We start from the raw sequence: 27,268 nt of genomic DNA, 5'->3' as shown, positions 1-27,268 counted from the left end.
AAGACCCCGCCCACTTGGTTAACAAGACTAGATTTATATATACAGAAGAAGCGGCCATATCTCAGGAACGGAGAAGAGCAAGAAGAAAAGAAAAGCAACGTTGGATTCAGGAGAACAGCGGGATTTACATGGGGTAAAAAATAATTATATATTCATGGCAAGTGAAAGAACCTCTTTAAGGTGAGACATCCTTTTTCCCCCCATAGTAAATATCCTTCATATACAATGAAGCAAGTTTTCGTGGAAAACTTTTAGGATCCGCATCCCCATCAGCCTTTACCGTAAAAGCACTTGTTCATATTTTTCCACATATATCTATCCCCAGATGCCGCTTATATGAAAGAACATTCCAGCGCGCTATTAAAGAGGATTATAAGATAATGTATCTGATGACTGTTGAGTAGTCAGCAAACCATTTGGAAAACAGCACCAAGTTAGACCGACACTTGGCACTCGACTGATCGCTCGTGACGTTGCTGCGAACAGCTCCGCCGAGTAAGGCTGCCAATCACACAGGCTGCAAGTCCGGGCAAATGGGATTTAAGAAAATAGATAAAAAAATAAAAGAGCAGATCAGAACACAGCTCCGGTCTCGCAGCCAGTTATTACCTTAGATTAGAGGTTATTGCGGTGGCCGTAGTATGAAATTAACATTCCTCCGCTTTGCTCTGATGCTCTGTTTCTGCTCCTAAGTTGTAGTTTTGCTAGAAAAGAATCTCTTTTTTATAGTGTCGGAGTATAATTATACCGCACAGGGTAAAACATATCTTGGCTTCTTCTAAAAAAAAAACCCCTCCGAATATAAAAGACCGCCATTGTGGGACTACACGTTGCAGCAACTAGAACTATAACACCTAAAATACCATGATCACAACCGTATACCTACAGAGGAACAATAGACAAAGTAAATGGCGTCCCACACCCTCTCCAACGCACGTTTCGCACTCTTCCATCATTCATGATCATGGTATTTTATGGTTAATTGTAACCGTTGAGTTTTTATAACAGCACACTTGTGTTGTCATTCTGTACTTTATATTTGTACATATATTTTGCTACTATTACCATTATTATTGGAGGTTGTTATTATTCATTCTATACGGGGGTTTTGTATGATTTTGCGACTTGGTGTTCCCAACATAAATTAATATATACTTATTTCCCTTGGAGGGGGTCTGTTGCTGGAGACATCCTGTTAATGTTTGTATTTTAATAAGTTTTTATATTCAATAAAAAATTGTTTTTATATGCGAGACAGACACAGACAAAGAGACAGACTGACAGGGAAAGAGACAGACAGGGAAAGAGAGAGACAGGGAAAGAGACAGACACAGACAAAGAGACAGAGACAGACACAGGGAAACAGACAGACAGGGAAAGAGAGGGAAAGAGAGACAGGGTAAGAGACAGACAAAGACAGGTAAAGAGACAGACAGAGAGACAGACACAGGGAAAGAGACAGAGGGAAAGAGGGAAAGAGACAGGGAAATAAAGGGAAAGAGACAGACAGGGAAAGAGACAGAGGGAAAGAGACAGACAGGGAAAGAGACAGACAGGTAAAGTGACAGAGATAGATAGACAGACAGGAAAGAGATAGACGGAAAGAGATTGCGACAGACGGAGAAAGAGACAGAGACAGTCAGAGACAGTGAGGGAAAGAGACAGACAAAGAGATAGAGAGAGACAGAGAGATATATACAGAAGGGGAGACAGACATTATAAGCACATTTATATCTATTTGTTTTGTGGTTTTTGTGTGCAGAATACATTTTTGTTAATACATTCCATTTTGTTAACAGCAGTTATTAACCCGGGCGAAGCCGGGTAGTACAGCTAGTTACTTTTTATATTCAATAAAAAATTGTTTTTATATGCAACTGCATATTTTGTTGGTGATTTAACACAAATGTTTAGTAAAAGGATGAAATAGAAACAAATTGTAGATGACTGTGGCCTTACATAGGACTGCAAAGTAAATTACGACAGGTTAAGTTGCTGTAATGAGCAAAACAATACTTTCATCTTATGATGGTGTGAATGCCGCTGTTCTCCTGGATCCGGCGATGTTTTTCGTTTGTTCCTGCGCCTCTTCGTTCCTGAGATATGGCCTCCTCTTCCCATTTTAACTAAGTGGGTGGGGTTATCATGAACACGCCCATAAAGAACATTTGTTGGCCACACCTATTTGGCTAGAAAGTATAGATTTGTATACAGAAAAGAGGAGGCCATATCTTAGGAACAGAGAGGAGCAGGAAGAAAAGAAAAACAGCGCCGGATTCAGGAGACAAAGGCATTTACACCTTGTTTAAATAATTATATATTTTGGGTAAGTGACAGTTGCTCTTTAAATGGCAAATTCAATATTAAAGTCTGTTACATTCGTCCTTCTGTCAAGGTTTGATATTAGATTAGATAGTGTAAGATTCACTAAATATCCTATTGTCTGGAGCTGCCTAGGTTGGATGATGTCATGGGCATAGTGATCAGTGAGCACTACAATGCGCGGGGGCCCGGTACTCGTCACGAGCAGTACTGAGTATAATGGAAGTCAATTGGGAACTCGAACATTTTTCCTGGAAACCTTCAGGATAAATGCTCGAGGCCATCCGAGAAGTACTGCTGGTTATGAGTACCGGGCACCTGAGCATGGTAGTGCCCGCTCATCACTAGTTATGAGTACCGGGCACCTGAGCATGGTAGTGCCCACTCATCACTAGTTATGAGTACTGGGCACCTGAACATGGTAGTGCCCACTCATCACTAGTTATGAGTACTGAGCACCTGTGCATGGTAGTGCCCGCTCATCACTAGTTATGAGTACCCGGCACCTGAGCATGGTAGTGCCCACTCATCACTAGTTATGAGTACCGGGCACCTGAGCATGGTAGTGCCCGCTCATCACTAGTTATGAGTACCGGGCACCTGAGCATGGTAGTGCCCGCTCATCACTAGTTATGAGTACCGGGCACCTGAGCATGGTAGTGCGAACTCATCACTAGTTATGAGTACCGGGCACCTGAGCATGGTAGTGCCCGCTCATCACTAGTTACCAGTACAGAGCTCCCGAGCATGGTAGTGCTCACTCATCACTAGTTACCAGTACAGAGCACCTGAGCATGGTAGTGCCCGCTCATCACTAGTTACAAGTACTGAGCACCCGAGCATGGTAGTGCCCGCTCATCACTAGTTACAAGTACTGAGCATCCGAGCATGGTAGTGCTCACTCATCACTAGTTACCAGTACAGAGCACCCGAGCATGGTAGTGCCCGCTCATCACTAGTTACGAGTACTGAGCACCCGAGCATGGTAGTGCCCGCTCATCACTAGTTACAAGTACTGAGCACCCGAGCATGGTAGTGCCCGCTCATCACTAGTTACAAGTACTGAGCACCCGAGCATGGTAGTGCTCACTCATCACTAGTTACCAGTACAGAGCACCCGAGCATGGTAGTGCCCGCTCATCACTAGTTACGAGTACTGAGCACCCGAGCATGGTAGTGCCCGCTCATCACTAGTTACAAGTACTGAGCACCCGAGCATGGTAGTGCCCGCTCATCACTAGTTACAAGTACTGAGCACCCGAGCATGGTAGTGCCCGCTCATCACTAGTTACAAGTATTGAACACCTGAGCATGGTAGTGCCCGCTCATCACTAGTTACCAGTACTGAGCACCTGAGCATGGTAGTGCCCACTCATGATTAGTTACGAGTACCGAGCACCTGAGCATGGTAGTGCCCGCTCATCACTAGTTATGAGACCTGAGCATTGTAGTGCCCGCTCATCACTAGTTACGAGTATAGAACACCTGAGCATGGTAGTGCCCGCTCATCACTAGTTACGAGTATAGAACACCTGAGCATGGTAGTGCCCGCTCATCACTAGTTACGAGTACTGAGCACCCGAGCATGGTAGTGCCCGCTCATCACTAGTTACGAGTATTGAACACCTGAGCATGGTAGTGCCCGCTCATCACTAGTTACAAGTACTGAGCACCCGAGCATGGTAGTGCCCGCTCATCACTAGTTACCAGTATCGAACACCTGAGCATGGTAGTGCCCGATCATCACTAGTTACGAGTACAAATCATGGTAGTCTTTGATCATTACTACACGGGCAGTACCCACTATTGACTTCAAGCGTACAAATAATTATGCCATATAGTACTAAGAAGTTGCCTAAAACTAAGGAACGGGGTTGTGTGACCAGGATGCATGGAGGGTCAGTGGCGCCCCCTTCAGTAGGTACACCCACTCTTTGCAGCTCTGTCTAATATAGGGGCTCCCACCTCTATTATAGGGCATAAAGATATGTTTTCTCATTGAATCTCATAGGCTCGGTTATACTCTGGCTCGCTCCAGCAGTGCAGGGGTTAAACGGCCCTGTAGGTAATGAGCTCAGTCAGGATTAGGAGCTGTTGTTGTCCTTGCTGCTCTTTTTTCCTTGTACATGATGACTATACATACCTATTAAGTGCACGGTAATTGCTGAGAGGTGAAATGAAGGAACAAGCCCCGAAGCCACCCACATAGACATGGGCTTTCTCCGGTTACCTGTGTGAGTCACTGTCAGCAGCGGATATGGCCTCCTCCGAAGGATTTCTCACCGCTGCGTCACCGGGGAAGTGTCTATTCACACTGGACCCCAAATCTCTACAAAACTACGACTCCCGACTTATTTATGATGTGTGTGTATGTATATATGTGTGAGTGTGTATGTGTGTATGTAAGTATGTATGGTGTGTGTATGTATGTATATGTATGTATGTGTGTGTATGTGTGTGTGTGTGTGTATGTATGTATGTGTGTATGTATGTGTTTGTATGTGTACAGTTAGGTCCAGAAATATTTGGACAGTGACACAAGTTTTGTTATTTTAGCTGTTTACAAAAGCATGTTCAGAAATACAATTATATATATAATATGGGCTGAAAGTGCACACTCCCAGCTGCAATATGAGAGTTTTCACATCCAAATCGGAAAAAGGGTTTAGGAATCATAGCTCTGTAATGCATAGCCTCCTCTTTTTCAAGGGACCAAAAGTAATTGGACAAGGGACTCTAAGGGCTGCAATTAACTCTGAAGGCGTCTCCCTCGTTAACCTGTAATCAATGAAGTAGTTAAAAGGTCTGGGGTTGATTACAGGTGTGTGGTTTTGCATTTGGAAGCTGTTGCTGTGACCAGACAACATGCGGTCTAAGGAACTCTCAATTGAGGTGAAGCAGAACATCCTGAGGCTGAAAAAAAAGAAAAAATCCATCAGAGAGATAGCAGACATGCTTGGAGTAGCAAAATCAACAGTCGGGTACATTCTGAGAAAAAAGGAATTGACTGGTGAGCTTGGGAACTCAAAAAGGCCTGGGCGTCCACGGATGACAACAGTGGTGGATGATCGCCGCATACTTACTTTGGTGAAGAAGAACCCGTTCACAACATCAACTGAAGTCCAGAACACTCTCAGTGAAGTAGGTGTATCTGTCTCTAAGTCAACAGTAAAGAGAAGACTCCATGAAAGTAAATACAAAGGGTTCACATCTAGATGCAAACCATTCATCAATTCCAAAAATAGACAGGCCAGAGTTACATTTGCTGAAAAACACCTCATGAAGCCAGCTCAGTTCTGGAAAAGTATTCCATGGACAGATGAGACAAAGATCAACCTGTACCAGAATGATGGGAAGAAAAAAGTTTGGAGAAGAAAGGGAACAGCACATGATCCAAGGCACACCACATCCTCTGTAAAGCATGGTGGAGGCAACGTGATGGCATGGGCATGCATGGCTTTCAATGGCACTGGGTCACTTGTGTTTATTGATGACATAACAGCAGACAAGAGTAGCCGGATGAATTCTGAAGTGTACCGGGATATACTTTCAGCCCAGATTTAGCCAAATGCCGCAAAGTTGATCGGACGGCGCTTCATAGTACAGATGGACAATGACCCCAAGCATACAGCCAAAGCTACCCAGGAGTTCATGAGTGCAAAAAAGTGGAACATTCTGCAATGGCCAAGTCAATCACCAGATCTTAACCCAATTGAGCATGCATTTCACTTGCTCCAATCCAGACTTAAGACGGAAAGACCCACAAACAAGCAAGACCTGAAGGCTGCGGCTGTAAAGGCCTGGCAAAGCATTAAGAAGGAGGAAACCCAGCGTTTGGTGATGTCCATGGGTTCCAGACTTAAGGCAGTGATTGCCTCCAAAGGATTCGCAACAAAATATTGAAAATAAAAATATTTTGTTTGGGTTTGGTTTATTTGTACAATTACTTTTGACCTCCTAAAATGTGGAGTGTTTGTAAAGAAATGTGACAATTCCTACAATTTCTATCAGATATTTTTGTTCAAACCTTCAAATTAAACGTTACAATCTGCACTTGAATTCTGTTGTAGAGGTTTCATTTCAAATCCAATGTGGTGGCATGCAGAGCCCAACTCGCGAAAATTGTGTCACTGTCCAAATATTTCTGGACCTAACTGTATGTATGTGTATGTGCGTGCGCGTGTGTGTGTGTGTGTGCCCGTTAGGCTACATGCGCACGCTGCTTCTTTTTCGTGTTCACAAAATGCAGCCAAAACTGCACCTTGTCAGAGAGAGCCTGGAAATGTCACAAGAAATGTAGGTGCTTTTTTGGTGCTTTTTTGCTGCTTTTTTGGTGCGTTTTTGGCTGCAGTTTTGTCAACAATTGTTTCATGTATTTTTCAGTTCAAACAAGCCCATAAGGCTTGTTGAATTGAAAAAAAAAAAAATTAGAAATAAATAAATAATTAAAAAAAACTGGCGTGCGGTCCCCCCCAATTTTAATGCCAGCCAGATAAAGCCATACGGCTGAAGGCTGGTATTCTCAGGATGGGGAGCTCCACGTTATGGGGAGCCCCCCAGCTTAACAATATCAGTCAGCAGCCGTCCAGAATGGCCGCATCCATTAGATGCGGCTGTTCTGGGACTGTACCCGGCTCTTCCCGATTTGCCCTGGTGCGTTGGCAAATCGGGGTAATAAGGAGTTATTGGCAGCCCATAGCTGCCAATAAGTCCTAGATTAATCATGTCAGGCGTCTATGTGACACCCTCCATGATTAATCTGTAAATTACAGTAAATAAACACACACAAAATCATTTATTAGAAATAAAAAACACAAACACATTCCCTCATTACCAATTTATTAACCCCGACAAACCCTCCATGTCCGGCGTAATCCAGCATGCTCCAGCGTCGCATCCAGCTGTGCTGCATGCAGGTGACCGGAGAAGCAGCAGACACCGCCGCTCCGGTCACCTCCATGCAGCTAATGGAGACAGCCGCGCGATCAGCCTGAGCTGTCACCGAGGTTACCCGCGGCCACCGCTGAATCCAGCGGTGGCCGCGAGTAACCTCAGTGACAGCTCAGCTGATCGCGCTACAGCGTGGAGCCGGCAGGAGCGTGGAGCCGGCAGCAGCGTGGAGCCGGCAGGAGCGTGGAGCCGGCAGGAGCGTGGAGCCGGCAGGAGCGTGGAGCCGGCAGGAGCGTGGAGCCCGGGACTTTCAGCGGCGGCGGCGGTGAGAGGGGTCCATCATCTCCCCTGTGCGTGCACGCTGGGGACAGTGGTACTTCGGGGAACACGTGGAGGACGGGACTATCAGCGGCGGCAGCAGAGAGAGATAAAAATCAATGTTTTCAGCTGCCAATGTCCATCCCCCTCTCGCTGCCGCTGCTGATAGTCCCGTCCTCCACATCATCTCCCCTGGGGACAGCGGTACTTCGGGGAACACATGGAGGACGGGACGGGACCACTTGCTTGACCTCACTTCCTGACAAATCACCTGCGTTTTTGCTAGCAAAAACGCAGGTAAAAGGCAGGTAAAAATGCACCACTTTTGATAACATGCATTTTTCCTGCGTTTTTGATGCCCTCATTGATTTCAATGGGTGACAAATGTTGACAAAAACGCAGGAAGAATGAACATGGTGCATTTTTTTTGTCACAAACTTTTGACAAAAAAAACGCTGACAAATAAACTGCAGTGTGCGCATGACAAATCTGACTTCTCATAGACTTTGCTGGGAAGTCAGATGTCAGAAAGTTCTGCTGACAAAACTGCAGCCAAAAAAGCAGCAAAAAAGCAGCAAAAAAAAGCAGCGTGCGCATGTAGCCATAGACTATGTTTTGAGGGAAAAATTTAACCCTGCGCTTTACAGTTACTCTCCAAAAAACCTGCCTCCATTAATGTCAATAGAGCTGGGAGCTACAGGTCATTAATAGATGTGAGTGGTTGCTATAGACAACGAAGGACATACCTAGTATAAGAAGCTTATGTGTGAGGTAATATGATTTCTGTGGAGAGACAGAGAGAGACAGAGACAGACAGATAGAGAGACAGAGAGGGAGACAGATAGAGACAGACAGACAGATAGAGAGACAGAGAGGGAGACAGATAGAGACAGACAGTGCGAGAGACAGAGAAACAGATAGACAGAGAGAGGCAGACAGGGAGAGAGACAGAGACAGGCAGAGAGACATTGATAGAGAGAGAGACAGACAGAAAGAGACAGACAAAGACAGAGAGAGACAGAGACAGAGAGACAGACAGACAGAGAGACAAAAAGACAGACAGACAGACAGACAGGAAGGCAGGCAGACAGAGAGAGGGAGAGTGAGGGAGTGGGTAAGAGACAGAGAGACACTTAGTTACTATCCCGGGTATCGCCGGGTACAACAGCTAATATATATATATAGATAGATAGATAGATAGAGGGATAGATAGGAGGGGGATATATATATATATATATATATATATATATATATATATATATATATATATATATATATATACAGATAGATAGATAGATAATGCATTACTCCCATCTTTTTTTGGGATATTTGAGTCCCTCTATTATTCTTCCTGGAAATGTAGGCATAATCTTCCCTTGTTAATGGGGCGTGCACCTACACACTCTGTTCAATCATTGCTGACATCATCCAAAGACACACCCACTGACAAGGGAAACCTCCCACTATTTGGAATTTATTCAAACATTACCAGGAGGAATAACAGAGGGAAGGCACAAAATTAGAAGAGATGACCCAATAATATAATAATTAGCCACTCTTAATGAATGGATCGTAATCTCCATTGTTCCCGCAGAGGCCGCACTATTAATCCCTTATTTCTCTGATTTTCACGCGACTCCTAGCCCACCCATCCCCCGCCCGCAGACCACCTGCCCAAATATAATTAGCTGCGTTTTGATTAACGGAGGTTCAGAGAACCTCGTGGCGTTTGGCCAAACCAGTGTTTAATAAAAACAGTCAGGAAAGAGAGTTTACGGAAGTTCTCTAATACTTCATAAGCTTTAGTGGGGTCTGGGGAATTACAAGATTACTGCGGCGCTCCCAGTAAAAGAAGCTGTAAATGCAGCCGCATTAAACCTTACACTACGATATATTACCGCCACCAGGGGAGGCGGCGTTATACCGTGCACCTACAGCCCATCATGAGCATTAATATTCTATACGGCTGTTACATCTGCTCCAGGGAAAGCTGGGTGACAATTGTCTACTTCGAGCACAGGGCATGCCACCCAGCTCTCCAAAAAGTGATGAAAAAGCAGATTTGCCCAGTTAGGATATATTCATGGACTGTGATGGGTTGCAGTCCCATGTCCTCTGTGTGAGAGGAGTGATAGTAATAACTTCATTCAATATCTATTGGAGCATTGGTGACGTATGTATGCTACTGCCCCCATAGAAGTGAATATAAATATGATCGCGCATGCTCACTACTGCTTCCATAGAAGTGAATATGGCTATAATTGTGCATGTGCACTACCGCTCCCATAGAAGCAAATATAGCTATGAAGGTACATGTCCACTACTGCTGCCATAAAAGTGCATAAAGCTATGATTGCGCATGCGCATTACTGCTCCAACAGAAGTGAATATAGCTATAATCACGCATGAGCACAACTGCTGCTATAGAAGTGAATATACGGTAGCTATGATCACACATGTACATTACCGTTCCCATAAAAGTGAATACACTGTATAGCCATGATCGCGCATGCGCACTACTGCTCCCATAAAAGTGCGCATGCACACTACCGCTTCCATAGAAGTGAATATAGCTGCCTTGGTGGATGAACATGGATGAACACTACCACACCCAAAGAAGTGGAAATAGCTATGTTTGCGCATGCGCACTATCGCTCCCATGGGAGTGAATATAGGTGTCATCACACATACGCACTACTACTGCCATAGAAGTGACCATATCTATGATGGCGCATGCGCACTACCGCTCCTATAAAAGTGATTAGAACTATGGTCACACATACTCACTATTGATCCCATGGGAGTGAATTTAGGTGTGAACACACATATGCACTACTGCTGCTATATAAGTTACCATAGCTATGATTGCACATGCGCACTACCACTCCCATAAAAGTGAATATAGCCATGATCGCGCATGCGCACTACCGCACCTATAAAAGTGATTATAACTATGGTCATGCATGCTCACTATTAATCCCATGGGAGTGAATAAAGGTGTGATCACATATACACACTATTGCTGCCATAGAAGTGACCATAGCTATGATTGCGCATGCGCACTATTGCTCCCATAAAAGTGAATATAGCCATGATCGCGCATGCGCACTACCGCGCCTATAAAAGTGATTATAACTATGGTCATGCATGCTCACTATTAATCCCATGGGAGTGAATATAGGTGTGATCACACATACACACTACTGCTGCCATAGAAGTGAACATAGCTATGATGGCACATGCACACTACCGCTACTGTAAATGTGATTATAACTATGGTCACGCATGCTCACTATTGATCTTATGAGAGTGAATATAGGAAGGATAACACATATGCACTACTGCTGCCATAGAAGTGACCATAGCTATGATTGCGCATGCACACTATTGCTCCCATAAAAGTGAATATAGCCATGATCGCGCATGCGTACTACCACTCCTATAAAAGTGATTATAACTATGAACACGCATGCTCACTATTGATCCCATGGGAGTGAATATAGGTGTGATAATACGTACGCACTACTGCTGCCATAGAAGTGACCATAGCTATGATGGCGCATGCACAATACCGCTTCCATAAAAGTGAATATAACTATGATGGTGCATGAACACTACCACTCCCATAGAAGTGAATATAGCTGCCTTGGTGGATGAACACTACCACTCCCAAAAAAGTGTATATAGCTATGCTTGTGCAGGCGCACTATCGCTCCCATGGGACTGAATATGGGTGTCATCACACATGCGTACTACTGTCCCACAGAAGTGACCATAGCTATGATGGCGCATGCGCAATACCGCTTCCATAAAAGTGAATATAACTATGATGGTGCATGAACACTACCACTCCCATAGAAGTGAATATAGCTATGTTTGCACCGGCGCAGTACCGCTCACATAGACGCGAATACAGCTATGTTGGACTTCTGCACTATTCACATGAAACTTTGGGATCAGTGGGGCTGCCATTACTTACACCCTCATTTATAAGCTAGAATAAAGACAAGCTACTGTCTCTCTGGGGGACCTAGATTGTCCACGTATTACAGAAATAACATAAACATTGGTGTAATGCTCAATTTATCCTGCGGGGGAGCTGTAGGAAAATTGAAAACTTGCCGTGAGGTTCTTGCACAGATCAGAGCTGATTGCTGAGGGTCTAAGCAGCAAGATAATCTGTGTATATCTAAAAAAACAAGCCACCGAGCAATAGATTCTAGATGCCCCGGCCGCCCTCCCGCCTGCAACTTGTCTGTGACCTGCCGTCACCGGGCCATGGTTTTTGATGGGTAGGATTAGCTTCTAAATATAGAAGGTAGACAATTGTTTGTTCTCAGAAATAGCAGATGTAGATTAGGCTGCGGAATAACAAGTCACTCATTGTCTTCTCCGGCTGGATGGGTAAGGCCTTCACATTATACATATAGAGAAAAAACATAGATGTGTCTCGGTACTTGGCACGTGGACAAGCGTTTCAGTGGAAAAAGTTGCCAGTGCCAGCCCGAGGCGGGGTAATTCAGAGTAATAAATTAGACATGAAGTATAGCTAAGAGAAAACTGAAATACATATCCTGCAATATTCAGGTCGGGGGATGTTTGATTGGTGGGGTTCAGATTCTCATGACCCCCATGGATCATCAGAAGAAAGGGCCATAGTGATACAGCAAGAGCCATTGTCCCCTCGTTTCTGCTGAAGAGTAAAGGGGGCTTTACACGCAGCGACATCGCTAGCGAGCGTACCCGCCCCCGTCGTTTGTGTGTCACGGGCAAATCGCTGCCCGTGGTGCACAATATCGTTAGGAGCCGTCACACGCACTTACCTGCCTAGCGACATCGCTGTGGCCGGCGAACCGCCTCCTTTTTAAGGGGGTGGTTCGTTCGGCGTCACAGCGGCGTCACTAAGTGGCCGCCCAATAGAAGCGGAGGGGCGGAGATGAGCGGGACGTAACATCCCGCCCACCTCCTTCCTTCCTCATTGCCGGCGGCCGCAGGTACGCTGTTGTTCGTCGTTCCCGAGGTGTCACAACCTGCATCCTCAACAATCAACGATTTTATGAAAATGAACGACGTGTCAACGATGGACGATTTGGTGAGTATTTTCAATCGTTAGCGGCCGCTCATTGGTGTCACACACAACGACGTCGCTAACGATGCCGGCTGTGCGTCACGGAATCCGTGACCCCGGCGATATATCGTTAGATACGTCGCTGCGTGTAACGGGGCCTTAAGGGTCCACCAATCAGTCAGTGACGGCCAATCCTCTACAAAACCCCTTTAAGTATCAATCACTTTAACTCTTCCCTACACACTCGCTTACCGTACCGGTTTTGAGCAAAATACACTCCTATGCCTTTTGACCTCCAATGAATAAGATTAGTTTTTACGAGCGCTTGGGAAATTAATACAGCACAAACGCTTAGTATGGTATACTCAAAGAATTCTCCTTTATTAGTACCTGTGATGACTTTATATAGAGGGTCACAAACGAAAAGTCCCCTCTAAACTATGAACCAATAACAGCAGTAGGAGCATGAGCGGAAATGTGAAACTGCCCGACCATCAGTGTTAGCTGAACCCTATGACATCACTAGTTATATGACAAGATGGACATTATAGGAACAAAATGGAGTCTATTCTCTTACGCTGTGCTCTCTATGAGGGAGCCGCTGCCAGATACCCCAATCTCCGAGGAGAAGAAAAGGATACAAGGATGGAATTTAGCAGATGATGTCGGGGGAGAGTTGGGAGGACCCACATGAACCCTAGATGGTCAGCCGATCCCACCGATATATCTCACTGTCCAATGTGTATGGTGGGCCAGGCCTGGACAATAGTGGTGGGAGTAGCCAGCCCCACTGTTGGGCAAAAAAGGGTCTGTATGAGATCTAAATGGGGAGAGGGTACTAGGCTGCTGACAGGCCTCTAGTGGCAGGTTATCTCCATCTAGAACAGAAGATGGAATTCCATCTGAAGCTGCCTGAATTCCTGTGCAATCCTATGATGATTTCTTCTGCCTTAGTATAAAAGGGCCTAAAACATGTCTGTGCATCATAGAGAGGCAGTATAATGTATAGTAGACGGAAAAACCTTCACTACATGAAGCTTGATTGATCATGTTAGGTTAGGTCAAGGGTTGAACTCGATGGACTTAAGTCTACCTTCAACCTTACACACTATGAAACTATGAAACTTGACCAAGAAGAAAGATACACAACCTGAAGCTTTAGAGTCTTATCTCCCCAAAAACCTTAGAGAGCTGTTGGCTGAATGATCGTTTGGCCAATCCAACGACTCCCCCATACACAGGAACACTGAGCAATTCTGTGTTATGCAGATCCCAACATGCCAAACCCTTCTCTTCCCCGACATCATCGGCAGTGTGGCTGACGGCACTCATATACATTACACTGTTGGCCAATCCCACCTATACCTAATGTATATTGGGGCCTTTAAGAATAAACTTAAAGGGGTTTTCCCATAAAAAAAAGTTGATTTTAATCAATAGATCTTGGAAAAATAATCATTTCCACAATTGGATGTGTTTAAAAAAAATGTTCCTGTGATGAGATAATCTTATATATGTGTCCCTGCTGTGTACTGTGTAATGGCCGTGTCTGACCGTACAGGGACATTGCCTGACCATACCACAGCTCCTGGGCAGGGGAGGACGCAGAAGACAGAACAGGATGTGATCGCAAATAATTCTTTCTTTGAGGTAAAACATTTTTAAAAAACAGTCAGGGAAATGATTTACCTCACAAAAAGAATCAGCTGTGGTATGATCAGACCATGTCCCTGTACGGTCAGACACAGCCATTACACAGTACACAGCAGGGACACATATATGAGATTATCTCAGCACAGGAACATTTTTTTTAAATACATCCAATTATGGAAATTATTATTATTCCAAGATCTATCGGTTAAAATTAACTTTAGAATAAACTTTGTTAGTGGGAAAACCCCTTTAAGGATAGAGGGGGGGCACAGAGAGAGAAATATGAATTTTAAAGGTACACTCTAGATAAAAGAGATCCTCTGTGTTATGCCGTGCACTGACTATCTGAGTGTTACTTTAATATTGGTACAGCACAAAAAAAAATTACAATTGAAAATAATGCCATGTAGTAATTTATATAAAATTGTCTTACGTCTTGGTTCCCGAGGTCCGTCCACGGTGATTTTAATAGCTCGATGGTAAGTAGCCACTTGAGGAGGGTTGGTGAAGACTGTGATGGTAAGTGTAAAGCTTTTCCCTTTAAATGAAATAAAAAAAGGGCCAATTAAACATAAATAGCAAAATGTTCAATGATTAGAAGGCGACTCCACCACTAGCGGGAGCTTATTGATGACTGTACGTATTCAGCTCCCTCTAGTGGTGGCTGCAGGCAGAATTTTATCTTTTAAAAAACCACTGATCTTTCGGATAACTTTATCTCATTTGATAATGTGGTAAATAGAAAATCTGCAAATAACTTAATTCATAAAACTACATCCTCTTTCTTAAAATAAACAAACAAACACTCGCTACAGGCAGTGGGGCGGGTATTTGTGTCTACAGGAAGTGGGGCGGGTATTTGTGTCTATAGGAAGTGGGGGCGGGTATTTGTGTCCATAGGAAGTGGGGGCGGGTATTTGTGTCCATAGGAAGAAGGGCAGGTATTTGTATCCATAGGAAGTGGGGGCGGCTCTTTATGTTTATAGGAAGTGGGGGTGGGTATTTGTATCCATAGGAAGAAGGGCGGGTATTTGTATCCATAAGGGTGGGTATTTGTGTCTACAGGAATTGGGGGCAGGTTTTCGACTTTGTAAAGGAAGTGAGAGCAGGTCTTTGTTTCTTTACAGGAAGTGAGACCAGGTCTTTCTAAATACAGGAACTGGGGGCGAGACTTTCTGAACACAGGAAGTGGGGGCGGATCTTTGTCTCTCTAGAGGAAGTGGGGGTGGATCTTTGTCTCTACAGTACTTGGAGATGGGTCTTTATGTTTACAGGAAATAGAGGAGGGTCTTTGGCTCTGTACAGGAAGTTGGGGTGAGTGTTTGTCTCTACAGGAAGTGGGATCAGGTCTTTGTCTCTACAGAAAGTGTAGGTGAGTCTTTGTCTCTACAGGAAGTGGGTCTTTGTCTCTACAGGAAGTGGGGACGGGTCTTTGTCTCTACAGGAAGTGGGGACGGGTCTTTGGCTCTACAGGAAGTAGGAGCAAGTCTTTGCCTCTAAAGGAAGTAGGAGTGGGTCTTTGCCTCTAAAGGAAGTGGGGGCGGGTCTTTGTCTCTACAGAAAGTAGGAGCACGTCTTTGCCTCTAAAGGAAGTGGGGGTGGGTCTTTGCCTCTAAAAGAAGTGGGGGCGGGTCTTTGTCTCTACAGGAAGTGGGGGCGGGTCTTTGTCTCTATGGGAAGTGGGAGTAGGTCTTTGTTTCTACAGGGAGTGAAGGAGGGTCTTTATCTCTACAGAAAATTGGGTTGGGCCTTTGTCTGTATAGGAAATTGAGACCATCTTTGTCTCTCTGCTCCTGCTTATCAAAACTGCATACAGGCATATCAGAGAGGTGGGCTTTCAATTCAAGGGCCAATGCATCCTAGCGAGTGAGATAAAGGAGGTTCCAGCATCTATAGTGCTAGCAGAATGATGATTAAAAATAACTAAAATTCTGTCCCTAAAAATGACGTCAAATAGTCTCTCTTATTGTAGTTTATATACAAGCGTCTGTTTAACTTGTAATTGAACTTTGGCCATGGGCAGATTTGGACGCACCTACACAAGTAATTCTAGATTAACGTACCAATTATACATGCACCCGGGCTGGTTATATCACTATGATTGCCTTTATAAAAATGCAAACATCACATTAGTAAGAAGGTAGCCTGAGGTGGAATCTAATCCAATAAGAGTTGCAATAGCTGATCAAAGGCACGCAGCTGATTTTTGTTTTAAAGGTGCAAGAAAGTAAAGGGTATGGATAATTTTGCAAAAAATAAATAAATAAAAAATAAAAATAAAAATAAAATAAAAATAAAATAAATAAATAAAATAAATATATAAATAAAATAAATACAATAAATGTATAAATAAATATATATATATATATATATATATATATATATATATATATATATATATATATATATATATGAACCTTGTAAATATTCTGCATTAGGAATCTCCTCGTTTTGTGTATACAGCTCCAATGCAAATCTATGTATATGCTGTCCTCTGACTGTTTTAGCTTATGGAGTTATATACCCACCACCCTCACTCCTCTTTTTTATTTTGGAAGGGTGGGGCTGCCATACATCAGTTTGAGAAGCTGGACTACAACCCCCATGCATGGGAGTAACTGATTGTAGATAATGAAATGGAAGGGCCAGCAGTTGTGTGTGACCGGCGGTGTCAGAGGACAGTGGTGACCTGAGATATCTGCTGCTGACATGCTCCGGGTAATACAATCTCCTGCAGAATATGCTGGGTGGAGGTGAGAGAACTGTAGAGGATAAGCGTCTGGCGCCCCTCCTCTGTGGCAGCGCGCCAATGCAATCATTAAAGCTTATTTAGAAAATGCCCAATATCTGTGCGAATCCTAAATATTTACATTACGTCCGTGTTTGTAGAAAGGGGTGTAAGGACTTTAGCACCAAACTGCTCCCATTTCCCATGAAGAGCAAACAATTGAACGCAGAGAAGTGAAGGACAGGATCCAGATTTCCACAGAAATGATAATAAAACACCTTCTGATAAAAGATATCTGACACCCGGCGGAAGGAGAAGCATTAAATGGGTGGTCCTGAGTAGAGTTGAGCGGATTTCTAATAATCCAGGTCCGGCGGATCCGTCGCGGGTTGGAAAAGAAGTCCGGATCCGATCTGGAATCCGGACCCATGTATGTGAATGGGGAGCGGATCCGGGAAAAGAGAGAGAGAGAAATATCCCGGATCCGGATCGTGAAGCCGGATTCCCGCGTCCGGGTCGGACCCGGATCGGACGCTGAAACCACGCGGATCCGGATTTTTACAGTTCGGGTCCGCTCAACACTAGTCCTGAGGCTAAAAGATCCTGCCGACTGCTAATATTCTCTGCAGTGGCCAATATAGGGAAAATGGAGTATTATATGGCGGAAATTCACATAGACGACTCGGACCTGAGTCTACCGGAAGAGGTGGGGGGCACCGATCGCTAATGGATCTCCTTCATGGCTCTCTATAATGTATATATGTCCCAATGTGGCTCGCTGCAGCTAATCACAGGTTGCAGCGGTCTGGTGACGTCTCCACGTCCGGTTCCTTACCCTGGATCCAGGTGGATGCCAGAATGTTAGTATCAATTAGTCTATTCTGTTTTATAGATATTCACATAGAGAACTCTGACCTGAGTCTACCGGAGGAGGAGGTGGGGGGGGGGCAATGATTGCTAATGGATTTCCTTCCTGGCTGTCTATGATGTTCATATGCCCCGATGTGGCCCCTAATAACTTGCTCGCTGCAGTCAATCACAAGGCGCAGTGGTCTGGTGATATTTCCATTTCCTGTGCCGGTTCCTTACCTTGGGTAGGCCTGCACTGGATCCAGGTGAATGCCGGAAGGTGAGTATCAATTAGTCTATTCTGATTTATAGATATTCACATAGAGAACTGGAACCTGAGTCTACCGGAGGAGGTGGGGAGCATTGATCGTTAATGAATCTCCTTCATGGTGCTCTATGATGTACATAGGCCCCTAATAACTTGTCTGCTGCGGCCAATCACAGGTCGCAGTGGTCCGGCGGGTGCCGCTTCCTGACCCTGGATCGGGCTTCACTGGATCCAGGTGGAAGGCGGTAGGTGGGTATCAATTAGTCTATTCTGTTTGATACGGTAGATATTCACATAGAGGACTCGCACCAGAGTCTACCTGAGCAGGTAGGAGGGCACTGATAGTTAAAGGATCTCCTTCCAGGCTCTCTATTATGTACATATGACCCAATGTGACCTCTATTAACTTGTTTGCTGCTGCCAATCACAGGTCACAGTGGTCTGGTGATGTCTCTATTTACTGTTCAGGTTCCTTATCCTAGACCGGGCTGCACTGAATCTAGTCGGACCCAAGTGTACCGGAGGAGGTGGGGTGGAGGGGGTGGGGGGGGCACTGATCGTTAATAGATCTCCTTCATTGCTCTCTATTATGTACATATAACCCATTGTTGCCCCTATTAACTTGTTTGCTGCTGCCAATCACAGGTCGCAGCGGTCTGGTGACGTATTTACTTACTGTTCGATTTCCTTACCCTGGATCGGGCTACAATGAATCTAGGTGGACCTGAGTCTACCGGAGGAGGTGGGGTGGCACTGATCGTTAATGGATCTCCTTCCTGGCTCTCTATGATCTTCATATGCCCCAATGTGGCCCCGATAAAGACTTGAATTCCCAACAATATACTTAAAGTGCTTGTCACAGAGAAAAGAGAAAAATCTAGTAATCTGATGACACATTGTTCAGAGTTAATTGTTTGCTGCCGCCAATCACAGGTCGCAGCGGTCTGGTGATGTCTCCACTTCCTGTGCTTTTCTTGACCGGACAAAAACTTTAAGTGCCCAGTCTACGCAGCAAAACTGAAGAGAACAGAGACATCTATAACTTTACAATATGCTTTATGTAAAGATGAACGAATGGATTTGCAGGACCTTAGTCAAACAGCCACGAAACGTGCGTCGCCGTTGAACAGGAGCTCGGCAAACCGCCTCCTGCATCGCATCCCTGGCGCCTTTTTGGATTAGTAGGCGTCTTACCATAACAATGATTGCACACCACATCTACAAATCCGAAGAACCGACCTATTCCCATTCCCTTTATCCATCCCACAGTTGAACTCGATGTTTTGTCAGCCATACAATATAAAAATATAATTATTTCGGCTGGTAGGAGGCCGTGGTCTCCTGACGTGGCCTCCTGACCAGGGTCCAGGGAAAATATTGGTTGACCTGCTTTCTAAAGCCAGGCATCACCTTTACGAAACTGAAGATAGAATCAAAAACAGTTTTACGCAATAATAGACCTGAATGTGTCAAACCTGTCTGACCGGAGCCGCTTTGCTCGTGATGAATGAGTGCAGATGTGAAGGTTCTTACGGTGTCATCCTTTACATGCGGAAACTATTTTTATTGTCATCAATGTGAAAAAAAAAAAAGATTTATAATAGGACAGACTATATTTATCCATAAACAAAAGAAAACAAGGGCGTGGAATCCACAGCGGTGGCCAAAGAGGCATTGTGCTGTGAAATATTTCTATACTCCGGTTACACACTGATACATTGTGTTCTTCCTTCTGCAGGGGGCGGAGCATGATTTCCTTTTATGGTGTTTTTTTATAGTTCATTTGCATGTCTCCGCCTCTGACTCAAAACTAAGTAATATAGGATATTCCTTTAAGTCTCTGAGTTCCCGATTGAGGGCTAGACCTAAGTAGCAACCCCAGAGCTCTATAGACACTTAGTTTTTTTAGGAGTTTTTGGGACCTGTTTTTTTAGGAGTATTATGGCTTTGAGGAAAATCTGGAGAGTTTCTTAGTGTGCACAAAGCCTTTAAGAAGTTTCCTGGTTTAGATATTCTGTTAATATTAATAGGGGGTGTCCTTTATTTTAGTCCTCTATGAATTAGGGTGGAGATCTGCTATGAGGAGCGTCTCTCACACTAAAGGACCAAGCATGTCCACATGTTACACACATGTAATTCTCATTTTCACCTGCGGAGGTGCTGCAAAAGAATCCAGCGCTTGTTACCTTGTTTCATCAGTGATCACTACTGATTACTATGGGTGATATTTGGTCGCTTTTTATTTTTGGGTGAGTATTCTTCCAAAAAGGGGTTCAACTGAGAGTGATCTGAGCTTCAGTCCCTGAGAACGACCACCACATAGTCTACGGAGATGTGCGGTTCTTGGTCTGTAGACCAATATTGATGACAAGGATCATGACTCTCTTGTAGGTTAAACTTGCTCCTCTAGTAAAGAGGAGGGCTGGGGACTGGTTTAAGGGGTTGTCCAGGTGTCATGAGTGTGTCCAGGTCTCGGGAGACCGCTGGCGAGTTTGGGACCAGAAGGTCCTTATTGTTCGCAGATCTACAACTTGTGTTTGAGTGAATCTATTTTTTTTTTTACTGCTGTAGGGGTTAAGGACCCTTTCCTATCTGGCTGTCCTTTGTAGCCCTAATCTCAGGTGCAGCTTTTTATGACCAATGCCCTTCACTATAAAAAGTCATGTGTCTTACAATTTGACGCCGGGTATAGATTTTCTGGGTATAGATTCTCAATTCCATGCTGACCACTTTGGAAGGAGCCTGTCTCTGGAAGAAGCTGAGTAGTTGTGACAATTGCAGCTGTGGTGTTTAGCTGCATTGGAGGAGCTTTGCGTATTTTCCTTTTTGTGTCTATTTTATCCAGTTTGTCTCCCTTATCTTGTGTTGTATTATTGCAGTGGTGAGACTAGTGTTCTTGAAGGCCTTCTCACTAGCCAGGGTGAGTTCAGGGCAAGTGAGGACCTTGGCACGTGATCGGCGATGGGGTGAAAGAACCTGTAGAGGGACTTTAGGGAGCGCATGGCACAGACTTAAGGAGAGAGGACACCTCCTGCAACTCACCTATCACCACAGCCTTCCTACCACTTCCGTTGATACCTCTGTATTGTGCACACACTGAGCATCTCTACGCCCTGGTGTCACACAAGGACTTAAATATTGATGCACTATTCTAGGATTAGGTCATCAATATCTAAAGCTTTGCCAACCCCTTTAACTAGTCCAAAGCCCTTCTCTTTACTGGAAAAGCAAGTTTAGCCCACAAGGGAGTCATGGCGGCACCACAGCTCTCATACAAGGGGTCTGGTGAACAAGGGTCAGAGTGCCCCTATTCTCTGTGTACACTTTTATGCACCACCATTGTGGTAGGTGACACCCATCAAATTCAGGTCTACAGCTGGAACGTTCTCTTTGGGATCACCGATAAGACATGTATAATAAATCCTAAGGATTTGCTGCAATATTCTTGTCTGCGGGACATTATGGATATCGATCAGTCAATGTCACATTTCCCTGCTCTCCAGCTAGGACATCCCCATGTCTTTAGACGCGTTTCACAGCCCGGAAGCAGCAGGTGGACACTTTCTCACCATCTGAAAGGCAGAGCTATAGAGGAACGTGCGTCCTCGCAGCCATTCCTCATTTATACCATACAATCTATTGTAAGCTTTCGTGTCTTATAAGAGAATTCTGCCCTCGGCAATGACGCCAGGATTGCAACGGAGAGGTTTTTAAAGTTATTTCTGACCTTGATTTGTGCGTTTTGCTTTAAATAAATAACGAGGGGATCAGTGGATCCGATAAGTGTTTGTGTGCAGCTCACATCCACCTTACATTCCCTCCAGCAAAAGACAGCGGACGGATCCCCTTCAGCGCTACAGCAATGACGTCGGGTCTCTTTATATTTAGTAAAGGACAATAAGTTTTTAATTCATACTATTAGTACTGCAGTTTAAAAATAAAAAAAAAAGTAAATAAAAAAATATATAATAAAACTAATAATAAAAAAAATATATGGAAGTTTGCCTAATACTGCAATTTAAAAAAAAAAAATAAAAAAAATAAGTAAATAAAAAATATATATAATAAAACTAATAATAAAAAAAATATATGGAAGTTTGCCTAATACTGCAGTTTAAAAAAAAAATAAAAAAAAAAGTAAATAAAAAAAATATATAATAAAACTAATAACAAAAAAAAATAGATATGGAAGTTTGCCTAATACTGCAGTTTAAAAAAAAAAAGTAAATAAAAAATATATATAATAAAACTAATAATGATATAAAAAAAATCTATGGAAGGTTGCCTAATACTACAGTTTAAAAACAAAATATAAAAAAAAATAAGTAAATAAAAAATACATAATAATAAAAAAAAAATATATGGAAGTTTGCCTAATACTGCAGTTTAAAAAAAAAAAATAAGTAAAAAAATATATAATAAAACTAATAATAAAAAAAATATATGGAAGTTTGCCTAATACTGCAATTTAAAAAAAAAAATAAAAAAAAATAAGTAAATAAAAAATATATATAATAAAACTAATAATAAAAAAAATATATGGAAGTTTGCCTAATACTGCAGTTTAAAAAAAAAATAAAAAAAAGTAAATAAAAAAATATATAATAAAACTAATAACAAAAAAAAATACCGTAGATATGGAAGTTTGCCTAATACTGCAGTTTAAAAAAAAAAAGTAAATAAAAAATATATATAATAAAACTAATAATGATATAAAAAAAAATCTATGGAAGGTTGCCTAATACTACAGTTTAAAAACAAAATATAAAAAAAATAAGTAAATAAAAAATACATAATAATAAAAAAAAATATATGGAAGTTTGCCTAATACTGCAGTTTAAAAAATAAATAAATAAAAAAATATATAATAAAACTAATAATAAAAAAATATATGGAAGTTTGCCTAATACTGCAGTTTAAAAAAATAAATAAAAAATAAGTAAATTAAAAAAGAATATAATAATACTAATAAAAAAAAAAATATGGAAGTTTGACTAATACTACAGTTTAAAAAAAAAATAAAATAAGTAAATAATATAATATATAATAATACTAATAATAAAAAAAATATGAAATTTTGCCTAATACTACAGTTTAAAAAAAAAAATAAAAAAACTAAGTAAATAATATAATATATAATAATACTAATAATAAAAAAATATGGAAGTTTGCCTAATACTACAGTTTAAAAAAAATAAAAATAAAAAAAATAAGTAAATAATATATAATAATACTAATAATAAAAAAATATATAAAAGTTTGCCTAATACTACAGTTTAAAAAAAAAAAAAAAGTAAATAAAATAATATATATTAATACGAATAATAAAAAAAAATATATGGAAGTTTGCCTAATACTGCAGATAAAAAAAAAATAAAAAATAAAAATATAATAATAATAATTAAAAAAAAAATAGAAAAAAGTATATGTAAATTTGGCAAATATTCACACTACCCCTATCCTTCCCTCTCCACAGAATGTATAAGGACTTGTTCACACACATTGTTTTTGCAGCTTTTTCTTAAAGCTTTAGGCTATGTTCACACACTGCATCTTGTATTGCATTTTTGAGGTCACAAAGATGCACCCAAATATATGCATTTGCTTCCCCCAGCAAAGTCTATGAGATTTCTATTTTGCTGGCAGCACAGTGCAGCTTTTTTTTACTGCGTTTGTAAAGACGCCGCATGTCAATTCTTTTTGTGTTTTGTCCCTGCATTTTGGAGGGCTGGCATTTCAATCCCCCGCTGATTTGGGGTCGGCGAGGGATGATCCCTGGTATCTGTCCAGATTCCGGGCCCCATGGGGACCAGAATCCGATGCAATGGGGTAGGAGCAAGAGCTTCATACTTCATACTTACCGAATCACCGGGGCGGCAGTCACACTGCCTGGGCGGCTCATTACCTTAATTGAATATGCACTGCTTCCCCCGCCCACAGGCATCTGTGATTGGTTGCAGTCAGATGATCCCCCATCATGTGTGACAGCATGTCTGACTGCAACCAATCACATACACCAGTAGGCGGGTCTATATTGTATTGTAAATTAAATAAAATTGGTGTAGGATCCCCACATATTTTGATACCTAGCACAGATGAAGCCCAACAGCTGGGGGCTGCTATTCTCAGGCTGGGGATACTCATAGTTATTGGATGCCCCCAAGCCTAAAAATATCAGCCAGCAGCTACCCAGAATTTCCGCATCCAGTAGATGTACAGTATCGGCAAAGTGCATCATGTCCAGCGGCCACAGAAACTGCCATGAAAGCTGGCTTGCTCATATCTAGTGACCAACCTTTAAAGGGTTCTAAAAAAAATCTGTTTTTTCCAAAACAGCGCCACTCCTGACCACAGGTTTAGTTTGGTATTGCAACTCAGCTCCATTGAAGTGAATGTGGCTGGGCTGTAATACTGCACCCGATCTGTGGACAGGTGTGGCACTGTCTTGACAGAATATATATATATATATATATATATATATACACAGTAGATATCACAGGATCCCCCATTCACAATAGGTGATGTCACAGCTCACCTCCTCCTCCTCCTGTACAATGACTGATAACACGTCTATATACAGTAGATAACACAGGATCCATCATTCACAATAGGTGATGTCATAGTTCACCTCCTGCTCCTTTACAATGACTGATAACACCTCTATAAACAATAGATAACACAGGATTCACCATTCACAATAGGTTATGTCACAGCTCACCTCCTCCACTTCCTGTAGAGTGACTGATAACACCTCTATATACAGTAGTTAACACAGGATCCACCATTCACAATAGGTGATGTCCCAGCTCACCTCCTCCTCCTCCTGTACAATGACTGATAACACCTCTATATACAGTAGATAACACAGGATCCATCAGTCACAATAGGTGATGTCACAGCTCACCTCCTCCCCTCCTGTACAATGACTGATAACACCTCTATATACAGTAGATAACACAGGATCCATCAGTCACAATAGGTGATGTCACAGCTCACCTCCTCCTCCTGTACAATGACTGATAACACCTCTATATACAGTAGATAACACAGGATCCATCAGTCACAATAGGTGATGTCACAGCTCACCTCCTCCCCTCCTGTACAATGACTGATAACACCTCTATATACAGTAGATAACACAGGATCCATCAGTCACAATAGGTGATGTCACAGCTCACCTCCTCCCCTCCTGTACAATGACTGATAACACCTCTATATACAGTAGATAACACAGGATCCATCAGTCACAATAGGTGATGTCACAGCTCACCTTCTTCCCTTCCTTTCACAAGGAGGGGCACAGGTGTGTGGACAGGTATGGCACTGTCTTGAAAGAAGACCTGGATTGAACAGGGATCAGAGAGAAGACATGTTTTTAAGTTTGGAGCCAGGAGAGTATTCCACACCTCTCTGCTATCCAGCATGGTAAATATTAGGGTAATGTGTTCCTTCTCACACATGAGCGGCCGGGGCAGAGGTGTTCCCCTTGGTATACAGTGCAGCGGCCGCACACAGCCATCACAGGCCGGGCAGACTGTATACCCAGTGTGGCTAACCACGGAAAGATGTGGTTTTTACACTGAACACCAACAAAAAGCAGAAATATTACAATTAACCACGAAAATGTCTTCAGGAGTCTGTGACACCGCAGATCGCTGTGCGGAGGGGAATTCACAGCTTTATCCTTCTGCCTCCATTGTCTGATAGAAGGGTCCTCGTCACAAACCTGATCAGTGATATCGGGATAGTGGGACCCTACTGATACTGTGAGGAAGCCTGTCACTGACTGCTGTGTTCCCCTACAGCGCCTCCGCAGGTAAAGAGATGCATTGCACGAAGCATACTTATTCTTTGTACATATATTCTGGTAACAGACCAGAGTCCCGGGAGCACAGCACGATGACGGATTCAAAGGCCCCCAACAAGATCCTCAATAATGTATTTCCAAAATGAGACCATCTTTTTACATAAATATTACCGCTTCCCGCCACAACATTAAATGTATGTAACACCTTTACATACAGTACATAACACAGGATCCACCATACACAATTGGTGATATCACAACTCACCTCCTCCCCCTACTGTACAATGACTGATACTTCTATATTCGGTAGATAACACAGGCTCCACCATTCACAATAGGTAATGTCACAGCTCACCTCCTCACCCTCCTGTACAATTACTGATAACACCTCTATATCCAGAAGATAACACAGACTCCACCATTCACAATAGGTGATGTCACAGCTCACCTCCTCCTCCTGTGCAATGACTGACAATACCTCTGTATACAGTAGATGACACAGAATTAACCATTCACAATAGGTGATGTCACAGCTCACCTCCTACTCCTGTACAATGTCTGATAATACCTCTATATACAGTAGATAACTGTTGTGAATACGTTTTCCAGTTTGGGGCTCCCTCTTGTGATCAGTACTGGCGGTGCAGTTGATTTGTGGAATGAAAGTCACACACCTGTAGAGGACTGGCAATCAGGGTCAGATTGGGACTATATAACTGAGTAGTTTTCTCTTGTTACTTGCAGGTGCTCAATTGCTCCTGTGTGTTAAGGACATTCTGTAACCAGCCCTTCTCTCTACCAGAACTTCTCTCAGATAAGTGGTCTTTGTACCTCTGCTGTTTGTTTTCCACTTTCTTCTTGTTTTTTTCTGCTTTAATACTAAGGCATGATTCCTCTTTTGTCTGTGTGGAGTTCTTGGTGGAATGGGATCATTCCCTGCTGGGAGTGTGTGTATACTTAGCTACATGATTCTGCAAGGTATTGGGTTTGGGTATTAATTCAGTCCCTCATCTGTATAAGTGTTTTTGGATCCCAGTAACATTTGAGTTCTGATACAGTGGGGGAGAGGTTGTGTGACCTCAGGATTTTTCCATATCAGAAGTGCTGGTATATATTAGGGTTTTTACGGCAGCAGATAGTTGCTTTTTTCTATCCTTTCCTATAAAGATAGTTTGGGCCTCAACTTTGCTGAATCTGTCTTTTCTAGCTTTGTATTGTGTTTTTCTATATCACCGTAGCCTTTATATGTGGGGGGCTATCTATCTATCTTTGGGGACTACTCCGAGGAAGATTAGCTTTCCTATATCTCTATATGTGAGAATATTTAGTTCTCCGGCTGTGTCGAGATGACTAGATCATCGTACG

The 27,268-nt window shown here is 42.8% G+C and overlaps 1 protein-coding gene across 1 annotated transcript in view; it reads right to left on the bottom strand.

The window, feature by feature from the left end:
- The window catches only part of RUNX1 (RUNX family transcription factor 1), a 150,500-nt gene that overhangs the window by 84,759 nt on the left and 38,473 nt on the right, over positions 1 to 27,268 (bottom strand). Inside the window, exon 3 of the mRNA XM_075334994.1 lies at positions 14,685 to 14,789. Within this exon, the coding sequence (XP_075191109.1) occupies positions 14,685 to 14,789 (105 nt within the window). The remainder of the gene's footprint in view (positions 1 to 14,684; positions 14,790 to 27,268) is intronic.

This window comes from Anomaloglossus baeobatrachus, chromosome 2, assembly GCF_048569485.1.
Source record: "Anomaloglossus baeobatrachus isolate aAnoBae1 chromosome 2, aAnoBae1.hap1, whole genome shotgun sequence".
Lineage (NCBI taxonomy): Eukaryota > Metazoa > Chordata > Amphibia > Anura > Aromobatidae > Anomaloglossus > Anomaloglossus baeobatrachus.
The sequence above is the reverse complement of the archived record's forward strand: the minus strand, read 5'-3'. Positions and strand labels throughout refer to the sequence as shown.